The sequence below is a fragment of the Athene cunicularia genome (genome assembly GCF_003259725.1).
Source record: "Athene cunicularia isolate RWA chromosome 8 unlocalized genomic scaffold, athCun1 chr8_part1, whole genome shotgun sequence".
Lineage (NCBI taxonomy): Eukaryota > Metazoa > Chordata > Aves > Strigiformes > Strigidae > Athene > Athene cunicularia.
Window position 1 is genome coordinate 16,347,261 of NW_020799109.1, and position 10,950 is coordinate 16,358,210.

The 10,950-nt window shown below is 40.7% G+C and overlaps 1 protein-coding gene across 2 annotated transcripts in view; it reads right to left on the reverse strand.

Annotated features, from left to right (window-relative positions):
* Window positions 1-10,620, reverse strand: part of ZNHIT6 (zinc finger HIT-type containing 6) — a 36,682-nt gene extending 26,062 nt beyond the window's left edge. Inside the window, exons 1-5 of one of the 2 annotated variants that reach the window (XM_026854511.1) lie at window positions 10,542-10,620; window positions 9,588-9,653; window positions 9,392-9,498; window positions 9,223-9,308; window positions 7,786-7,889 (exon numbers count right to left, since the gene is read on the reverse strand). In XM_026854511.1, the coding sequence (XP_026710312.1) occupies window positions 7,786-7,889; window positions 9,223-9,308; window positions 9,392-9,498; window positions 9,588-9,604 (314 nt within the window). In that variant the 5' untranslated portion in view covers window positions 9,605-9,653; window positions 10,542-10,620. Of the gene's footprint in view, window positions 1-7,785; window positions 7,890-9,222; window positions 9,309-9,391; window positions 9,499-9,587; window positions 9,873-10,541 lie in introns of those variants that run through there. The other variant, XM_026854509.1, reaches the window with a different exon arrangement.
* Between the last annotated feature and the right edge of the window lie 330 nt (window positions 10,621-10,950).

Consider the following 10,950-nt stretch of genomic DNA (forward strand, 5'->3'; position numbering starts at 1 on the left):
CACAAAACAGGGGACTCATCTTTTCACAGCAGTGATGGCCTCAATAGAAAATGTTTCATGGGCAGGGAGGGAAGCTGCATTTTGGCATAACCTGGGTCACAGAAACTAGAAAGAATAAATGTTTTACAGAAAGATCAGGAAGCTAAGAATCAAAATTGACATCATGTTCCTTTCTCCAGTTTGTTTTAAGACCCATCTTCCCTGTCTAGCTAGCATAAATACCTGAGAATAGAAGCTACCAAAGCATGCTTCCAGTGCAATATCATCTTCAGAAAGGCAGTATTACCTGAGGGATACTTCACTAGATAAGGAAATCTCTTTTTGCCTTTTTACTCATCTGCAGAAACACCGCTGAAGTCAATATTGACTTAACTCATTGCTCCAAATTCTCCCATTCAGTATGGCAAGTGTAGCAGTATTTTTCTAAAAGAATCTCCTAAGAAAAAGCACAGTCTAAAAGGCAGGTACGTGGCCCTTTGTGCTGGTTCAGAATTTTACACTCATTACAAATGTCAGAGATTTGGAAGAGCCAAGTAGGGAACTACTACCATTTAGAAATCAGAGGCCAAATATCTATGTGAAGCATAGGAACATCTAATGGTACGCCCTTCCCAGCTTTTTCTAATTTTAAATTTTTTTTAAACACTACTTAAGACCTATGAATCATTATATCCAGAAAAATCACCATCAGTTATGCAAAGATTCTGGTACTACAATTAAAAGTAAACACAGTGTTCCAACATGTTGTTTATCAGGCAGATGAAACATTATCCAGCAGGTTCTAGCTGGCTGCAGAGACAAGTGTATGTGCATCCAGTAGCAAAACAGTAAACGTAGATGCTAAGTTCAATTAACTATTACAGTAATTTTTAAATGCAAGCACTTTATAAAAGGTGCTCTTATAAAATAAGTAATCATTCCCTTATATCTAGTTACTCCTGAGAAAAAAACCTGAGTTTTACAGCTGAACTATACTTTCCACAGTGTAAGTAAAATCAGAAGTGTGAGCGTTTACCAAAGTAAGAGCAAGCAAGAATCCCAGCTCCAAGGAGCTAATAATTAGGAAAAAAAGAACTAATGAAGGCCAAGGTCCCCAACGCAACATGTGGCTCAGCAGTTGTGCAGCATGTCTAGTGCTTCTTCTCCTTTATCTGCTCATGTTTGTTGAAGCTGAGAATGAGAGCCTTCCTTAAATAAGAAGGTGAAGTTAGAGCACATTAGATCTGAAAAAGCTACAAAGATTCTATGACCAGAGCTGGAGGACAACATAGAAAACATGACTAATTACATAGCATGTATATGCAGAAGCTGACATAGTACCCTGCCTCGTGAATTTTATGCTACTTTGCATATTGGTATGACGCTGCCTTAAATTACCAAACTGAAAACCAGTTTTGAAATAACTCAAAATAAGTGAGTGAAAGTTTGGAAGTCTTTTGCAAGATGAGTGAAACAAGGTTTTCCAGTTCTTCATCTTGACAGCTGAAGGAAACATCAACACTACCATACACATAGAGCAAACTGTAATGTTAACAGGTTTATGGAATCAGTTCAGTTGACTTGCGATTAACAAGTTTGTGATTCCTCTCATATATATTAGTATCTGTCATATAACATGGCATGGTATTAATTCAAAGCACTTTCCCAAGGACAGGACTCCTTAATAAAAGTTGGTAATCCTTAGACACAGAAATAGGGTCACCATCATTAAGATGCAGGAAATGCTAATGAGCACATTTATTAACATATTATAAGTACTGTTCAGATGAGGTTTTTGTCATATGTTACCAACTAACGTGAGGATTTCTAGTGTTTTTCATCTAACTCATCATCTTCCACAATTTTTTCAAACAGGCCATGTTTATCTACTCTTTAAGTGACCGGCCTTTACTGTGACATGGACTTACTTTCTGTCAAATTTTTAAATTGAGACAGCCAAAGCAATGGGAGTACTGCAGATCTTGTCTCCCAAGTGGAAAACAGACAAACCATGACACAGGTCACAGAGACACATATGTGGCCTAGAGGGCTGTCTCTAACACAGGCACTTGAAAGAGAAAGTTCCAGAAGTACTTCTAGCTGTCTGCTACCTGTTGTTAGGAATACTCTCCATGTGTCTGCAGAAATGGTCATCACACAGCACATTCTGATTTCACATGCAAGACCAGTTCCCTGTGGGCTCACTGAGGCAAACTCAGCTCATCACTGCAGCTGTATAATCAGCTTAAGAGGGTTCTTTTCAGACTTTCACCCTCCCTCCCCCTTCCAGGCACAATCCAGTCTATGCAATAGTGCACAGAAAAAGCTCTGAATTGGGGATTCTCAACACTGAAGTTTAAAAGATCATTCCTTGTCAAAAAGTTTCACTTTGGAAAAAAAGAAATGTTGATTTTATTTCAGCATGCCAATACCGAAATTGCAGTTAATTACTTCACCTCTCTTCAAAGTACGCTTGCCTGAAAGTAAATGGCAAGCAGAAAGAGGTAAAATAGATTAAGAACAGTGATGGAAGATGCAAGGAAAAAAGCAGCTTAGAATTGGAATAGCCTCACACTCTTTGCTGTACAATGAAGTATTGAAAAATAACCTGCTGGATGCCTGTTATTAAAGTGAAGCATCCCTCACTATCACTGATCTCTGCCCAGTTAGAGAACTTGATGTCAACCTTAGATGCTATCAAAGCTGCTTCACAACAAGTTCTGATTAAAATTAGATATCCTGGCTCCAGATCTCACTGACTTCATTTTCCATTATGGCTCACTGGGATAGTATTCCCTTCAAATATAACTGACATGTACTATGTTCATTTTCTAAATGAAAATGCTTAATTGAATAAGTCATCTGCAGCTGGGTAACAGCTCACTGCACGAAGTGTTCCATGCCGCTCAGCTGCCATAGAACGCCACTCCACAGCTTGATTGCTTGAATACCAAGGCACTGACTATAAAACTACCAAACGGCAGAGATCTGGACGAGGCACAAGCACATCCTTGATGTCAGTAAAAGCAGCATCACAGCCCATCCCTGCATTGCTTGGCTTCACATCCTATTTTTGCTACTTAAGAAGCATGGAAACCGATCAGAGAGAAGAAGAGGAGCCAAGCACCTCTTCCCCTGCGTGAGATGTAGTTGCAAATTATGTTCAGAACTGCACAGGCTGGTTTGCAATTATTGTTCTTCTAAAGAAAAATAAATGTCTCCCTTTCATTTCTCCTAAAAAATTATTTTCTACAATCAACTATAGTTTTAACACAACTACATGTAAATGATTTTTTTTTTTTTTTTTTCACAGCAACAACTGTAAGATTTTTTTTTCAATGTTACAAAGACAGCAGCAGTATACAGAAAGTGGCTGTTACCTTCAGCTAGAGCTCAGGACAACTGCAAAAATTCTCACCATCTTTTATAGTTAATGCACTACCTAAGGAGATGTTCCAGGTACTGTGGATATAGACAGTACAGCTGCTGGGAATTAGAGGGCAGATCTACAAAGGATTCTGGGACTTGGACATATCAGTTAAGTGCCTTGGCAGATTTTTAGAAATGTCCAATGTTTATGTATTTCTTAAATTATATATATGAAATATCCCATAAAACTTAACTTTTTTACCTAGGTTTCCTCTGAATGGTCAAAGTGCCAAATTGACTGCTGCACCTCTAACAACAGCTCACAAAAGAGCATGTTTCTATTTTCTTGAAACTTTACCAAGCTAATTCCTGGATTTGATGTATAAACAGTAAAACTGAAGTATTTCTACTAAAAGTTCGTATGTTTCCTAGATACAGTAAACAGCAAGACAATCAGTGAAGAAACTGAAAAGCACTTCCTTTATAACACACATGGTCTTCTATCAAGGGGCCTCCCAACAGCAGAAGATGTTACTAACCATGTGTTGCAATAATCAAACATGCTGGGCTTGAACTGAAGTCCTGTGTAAATCAAAGGGATGCTGTCAAGGCCCAAGTAATGCAAACTGTAATAATCTTTAGAGAATAAAACTACTGTCTTCTTTAACTTCTGCAAATAAACAAAATTACCATCAGATTCACTACGAGAATGAAACATTTCAGTTGCTAAAAAAAAGGAAAAATTTCAGGTACAGAACTCAGTCAGTACTCATCTTCACAAGGGGATGTTCTGAAAAGCCACCGATTTACTAAAATGCATCAATGTCCTGATCTCTGTTCACTTCAGAGTAGCATTCTTTTGCCTGGCTCCTTACTTTGGTGGGTCCTAGAAAGCAAGCAAAACTATGTACTAAGTAGTAACTAAATTCAAGTTTAACGGTTCTAACAGCGTAGTATTAGCCCCAAACCCAGCTCAGATAACTCCTTGTAAATTCTCAAAATCAGCAACACTTCAAACAATTTTAGTTATCCCTATCTAGTTTAGGATTAGAGTTGACATTTTAGGTTTTTCAGGTGTACCTCAAAGTAGCTGCTCTAACACAATGCTAATCCCAAATCTCCATGCTGTAATTTGTTTTCAGAATTAAATCAGAGAGAGAGTGAAAAAGATTCCTTCTTCACCCACGTGTATCATCTGATTGAATGCTCCCAAGCTGCAGGCATGCCTTCCGTGCGGGAGGAGGCTTGCAGCCCTCTGGCCCTATTTGGTGGGGAGGAGAGGTAAGAGGATTTTGTCTGTGGCGTGTTGTGAACAGAGGGGGGAGGAAGCTGGGTGGAGATGCCTATGACTGTGTAAGCAGCAGGGAGGGTTGGAGCAGGGCAGGAGCTGCCCTGACCCATTTCAGCGTCTCACTGCTGTCATCATCTCCCACCAGGGAACCAGGAGCCATGGAGTTGCAAGCCCCATTCCCTCTTCCTGTTTGAGGTTCTGCTGCCTGGAGCTCCCCAGTTGCTGCCCCAGGCCTCGTCCCAACCTGGTCATGTTCTCCACCCCTTTCCCAAAGGTTCCCTATCCCAGGAAGGCACTTCAACTCCATGGCAGCCTGTGTCCAGAAGGGGACCTACCACTTCTACTGGAAAATCAGGGTACCAGAGGAAAGGCAGGGTGAAAACAGGACACTAAAAATAATTTGTGAATCAGGAGTTCTAAACCATCCCTAAGTCAGATGTCCCATGAGTTCACAAACTGGACTCAGTCTACTTTCTAATGAACCTCCATTATCTACATTACAAGTTAGTCTAAGCCATGTGTTGCCCAGCATTGGCATGTACGCTTTCACAACACTGAATTTAGCAAACAAACTAATGGAAACCAGGAAATGAGGAGTCTGGTTAACACATCCAAACAACCGCTGATCTGCCTTCCAGAGCTGGCAGGGGATGACACAAGAATACATCTCATACTTCCTAGTTTTGGATTACTGTCATTCCTGCCTTGTACAGCCTAACAGTTTGGCTCACACGGAGAGAGTGAAGAGGACATCAGTGAAGACTGTTCTCAGCTTTCCACGCACATATGTTGAGCAGCTTCCAACCTGCACACCCTGGAGCAACCCCTTGACAAATCTCAACTGACAAACACCATGAGAAGAGCAGACACATCAGACTCTGACCACTGTCGGGTGTTAAGCTCATATAACACAATTATTTGTACAGCTTTACCCCATTTGAATGTAATCATCAACAAAATGCTATGGGTGTCATGAAGTCACATGGTATAGGTGTTAAATAGCTGATATTGGTTTGATCAGTCCTGAGGTTTGATTCCTCAGAAGCTTTTTTAAGCAGAGTAAGGAAAACATGCCAATTAAAAAAAAAAACCCCAAACAACCAAGCCAAAACCAAAAGTTCATTTTTAATTTGCATCATTGAATTCAAACAGCCTGTAGCAGCAAAAGAGAGGAAACATGTTGTTTGTGTAGTACTCACTGAGCATATTCATACCCTTAAACAGCATTTACAGGAAAGAGACAGTTACTCCTATCCTCTTAAGAATGGAGAATGTTATCACGTTCTTTCTGGTGGGATGTGAAAGTCCCAGAAAGGCTAGCATTCCAAACAACAAAAATACCCCAGGACTTTATGATTGACAAAAACCAGTAAGGCATTCTTCCAGGCATCTTGTGAAATATTTCCATGCCTATTTGCCAATAAGTTACCTTCCTTGCCCTTCTCTTAGTTTTTAAATCTGCTTGTTAACAAACATAAAGCACAATACATGTGGAAGTCTAATCTGCTCAAATCTGAATTTGTTCCCAACACAAGCTACACTTCAGTATGTACCCAAAAAGGCTTTCTACAAAAAAGTGAAAAACATGGTACATGAAGGCAAATTTCTGTCAGCACAATATTATACCACACCCAGGATCTTCCCAATAGTGTCAAACCTCCCTGTATTTGTGTCTTTTCTGTTCTGTCCTTCTCTTAGCTACTGATCCCAGCATGCCTGGGCTTTCTGCAATGGGCTCTGGCTCTTAAGAGACTACTCCATACCCTGTACTCCTTAAAGGGTGTTTATAATCGTTTTATCCACAGCATTAAGGAAATTCTCCAGGAAAGTTAAACTCAGCTCTAAGCCTGAGATACTTCAACAGCATTAGACTAGCACAAGATATCTGTAAAAGGTAGAGCATGTGGCCAAGGAAAAGAAAGCCAGTGAAGAGGCACACAGCCTCTGCACAAATGACTAATCTGCAAGGTTTAGGGCTACCGCCTGGTCTATTCTGAGAAGAGAGCCTCAGCGATATATAAATTTGGGGTGGATGATGGAGAAAACACCCCAGATTTCCTTTCTTTCCATTGGTCCACCTTGGGTTTTCTCTAGCAGAACTGGTAAAATCTGTAACTTTAAAAGGTTACACTTCTATATCTACTTTGTGTCTTATGTTCTGCTAAAACTATCTGCAAAACCAGAGCAGTAGGCTTCAGCTGCAGCACAGCAGAGATGAGAGGCAAGGCTGGGGAGCAGCGATTCGGGTCGCTGTTACTTGGTCAGAGAGAGACGCCTGGTGGCGGCCCCTCGGCCGGCCGGACCCCTCGCAGCCTCAACGTCCAGGGAACGGGGGAAAAGGCACCCTGCAAGCCAACTGCTGCCAAAACTCAGACCATGAAGAAAACAACTGGAGGAGCCATCTGGCTAGCAGGCACAGCTGATTACTGCGAGAAGCTCGTAAGGCATTTATACTTGCTCCCAGTAGATCATCAAGCTGAACTCTAGACCCGTTTCCTGCCATAATGAAATGCTTCGTAATTTTTATTTTTACTGTGAAAATACTTTAAAATACAAATGCTGGCTATCAGAGAAAACCCACAGAGTGGATAAAGGGAAGAACATTTAAAGTCTTCTTAGCCTTTTCCTGAATTCATATTGGTCTGCCTGCACTTGTCTGAGCTGTGCTGCATCCACATCCTCCAAGCACAGCGACTCCTAACACACAACAGTACAGGAACAGAAAGCACCTCTTCAGACTTAAAGTCTTCAGACTTTTAAGTCAGTCTTTTCAGAGAGGGGGATTTTTGCAATCATTCTACATTAATCCTCTACCACAAACCTTTAAAGAATTGTTTTCTTTTTCCAGCAGCAAAGCTCAATGTTAATTAAAAGATGGAAAACCACAACAGCACTGATACTTCCGTTACTCAATGTTGGTATGTTTCAAAATGAAAGCATAAATTGCATAAGATGTTAAAATGAGCTCAAAGAGCCTAAAAAATGAAAACCTGCAGCACGAAATACTAAAGCTAGATAGCTTTTGTAAAAAAAAATGTGTATCTAACAGATTTTAAACGCAACCATATCAGTATGAATTAAGATTCTCATCATTATGTGTTCAGTGAAAACAAAATATTGCAGATCATAACCAACTGCAGACTCACATGCAATTGAAGGTGGTTGAATTTTCTCTTCTTTTTGTAAATCCAATGGGCAGCGTTCTCAGGTCAATATCACACTTCCGAGCTTTGTTTCTTAAGATATATAACTAGCAAAAAAGAAAAACAATTTTTTAAAAGAAATCTGAGTAATATATTCAAAGTCTGACAGTTAAAAAGTAAGAGTAATGCTGACAGGAATTACAAGAAAATTGTAGAAAAGGCCACATTTAATGAAGTATTTTGACTTTTTTAAAACAAAATCATGAATGAAGAAGTTAATAAAGACTAGAAACCACCTGAAACATTTTCAGCTGAAGTTTTTCCATGGTTAAACAACAATATGCCCATGACCTCTATTTACTAGAAGTAAAAGTTCTTAAACATACCCTGAAAGCCATAGACAGCCATTGTGGGCTTAATACCATCCACACAGCTGGTTTCTGGGCTACAACTCCACTAGCAGAAGGGATGCACATAACACTACCTGAGCCACCCTGACAAATTCTGATTTGAAGGTAGCATTAAGAGTATCATCTCATAAACACGCCTAGTACCACACGGTAAAAACTGCTACCTATGAAGCATCTCACACCTTCAGTGCCTGTTTTCAAGACACCATGGTGATAAGTTCACACACACAGAGTATAACTTCACCCTTAGAGAAAGCTGGAGTCTTCTTAATCTACTTTGTAATCAACATCAGTTCTCTCCAACTGAGTTATTTAAAGATCTCATCACAAGACCAGAAAACAACATGGCCCTGATGCCTGTCTGTGACATATCAACGAGTCAAAGTATTTTGGAGCAGATTTAGGTTTTCTGCTAGTCAGGTGTGGTGGGTTTTTTTTGTTGTTTTTTTTTTTTTCCTTCCCCTCCTTTTGATCTTGGTCTTTGCAGTTTATTGTCATAAGACTTCCAAGAAATGTCACACACTTCTGTGATCTTGTTAATGCTTTACTGGAATTGGAAGAGTGTCAGCAAAAATCCCCTCTCATCCTTAGAAGGATGGCTTTTACTTCATTATTGCTTAGATTTATTCTTTGCAGAACTCTAGTTGCCTTCATTTGGTATATAGGGAAGCATTTTTAAATCCATTGTTTACCTGGGAATTTTGGGCTTAAAAATTCAAAGAAGTTGTTCAGGTGGAAAGAAGCATTCAGGAACTCTTAATGCACACCTATCATCAAACAGCAAGAGTGGTCATGTACCAGTTTTAAGAACCTACACTGTTAGCAATCTATTCTTCTAAGCAATTGAACTCAGCCATCAATGCTATTATTACATAAACCTAATTCTTTTGATTTCTGGCTCTAAAATTCAGGGTCATTCATACCTTCCTAAGAGAGCTATCAGCTGTGAAATCTGGATTGGGGCTGCCTTGGGAATTCAAAGGTAGTCAACCCTATCTCTAACAGGCCAAGCTGCTAATGCAAAACTTACAAGTTTTTTTGTTGCTGGACTATGCATAGTAGGATGTCGAGCAGCAGCATCAGCTGTCCTTCCTACATCTTCCAGGAAACGATAATCTGAAGGTAAAAAAAGAACAAGGAAAAAGGTAGTGCTAATCTAGTGAAAACAACAAATTTTAAAAAGCACAAGGGATACGTACCACTTAAAAGGTTCAAGTCAGTAAATTCATTTACAGAGACAAATGCCGTTTTATCCCTGACTCCGTTACAGCTCAGTGCAAGCTTATGCTTCTTCACACACAATAGGCTGAAATGACAAAAAGAAAAACATTAACATGCCACGCTTAGCATGAGTAGGGAAAAGCACCAAACCAGCTTAATTCAGGTAATAGATACCTGCACGAATATTTCATGCATCGTGGACATCTGTACTTAGCTTCCTCTTTGCTGCATGTTTCACATCTGAAAGAAGTAAAAAGCACCTCTTAATAAAGTGGCATCTTGGCACCTCACTGGCCTGGGAAGGTGCCTGCTCAACAACCAGGCACTATGCCATCAACTGACATTTTCAGGAAAAGGTATCTGAACCTTGAAAAAAGAAAGAGAAAATATAAGTACCCTTGATTGGGTAAGATGGCAGACAAAATAATGCAAGCTATGGGGAATATCTCCTAACACATACTGGGGTCTTACCTATGTTAAAACACAGCACAGATGCTTGGAAGAAAAATAAAAATCCTGTGCTAGAGCTGGAAGCACAGCAAGGCTGTATCAGTTTACGCTTTGTGGCCTGGTTACATCACCCGTAATGTGCATCCTACCATGCTGCCTTGTAATATTCCTGGTTTTAGGCAGATGGAAGATGTATGTCTAGAATTCACACTAGAACCTGAACACTACACCCCATTTTTTCATCAAACAGAACCATGACAATATCATCAGCAAAACTTCTTCTGGCTGTTAGCAGTGCAAACTCCAAAGTCTGAGAACCTCTCAGGTACAACATGTAAGGTTTATGAATATAACTAATAAATATTAACTCATTAAAAAAAATTTTCCTCTACAAGTAGAATCTCTGCTTTTTCACTAGGCTATTACAACAGATATTTATTCTATTCTTAGGAAAGAGTTCTTGATATATTAAATGAAATAACTGTCACTTTTCATTCAACTCCAACAAATGGGGAAGGGATATAACCCTCCTCCCCCCCCCCAGTAATGTCACAAACCCACCACTTTCAACTACTAGAGGAGAAATGTATAGAGGAAAAATATTTTTCTTGCTCTCCCCCCCACGGGCTCGCTGCCAGCTGCCAGTGGAAGAGGTGTGAAGGACAAGCTCAGCAGTACCATCTCCTGACGAGAAAGGGGCTCCATGTACTGGCAGCATAAAGCATTGTAAGAACAGAAAAAAAGGGTTTCATACACTGCAAGACAGAAACAGGAATTACTCCGAACAAGGATTCCTTTTGTCTTTTTAATCTCTCCACGGTGCCCAATGCAAGTTCGCAATCCAGCGGCAACACCAGGGAGGACTTCGCCAGTCAGCTGCGCGCAGGCCCCGCTTCACAAGCGGGCGCTGCTCCCCAGGGCAGGAGCAGCCCCCTCCCTGGTACGAACAGGAACGTCCCCGCAGCGGCGACTGCCCCTCTCCACAGAGGAGGAGCGAGAGGCGCGGCGCTGCCGCGCAGGACACGGCGATACCGGGCGCCTCGGGCACCTGCGGGCCCCGGCACCACCCGGGAGGGGCGGCCCCGCT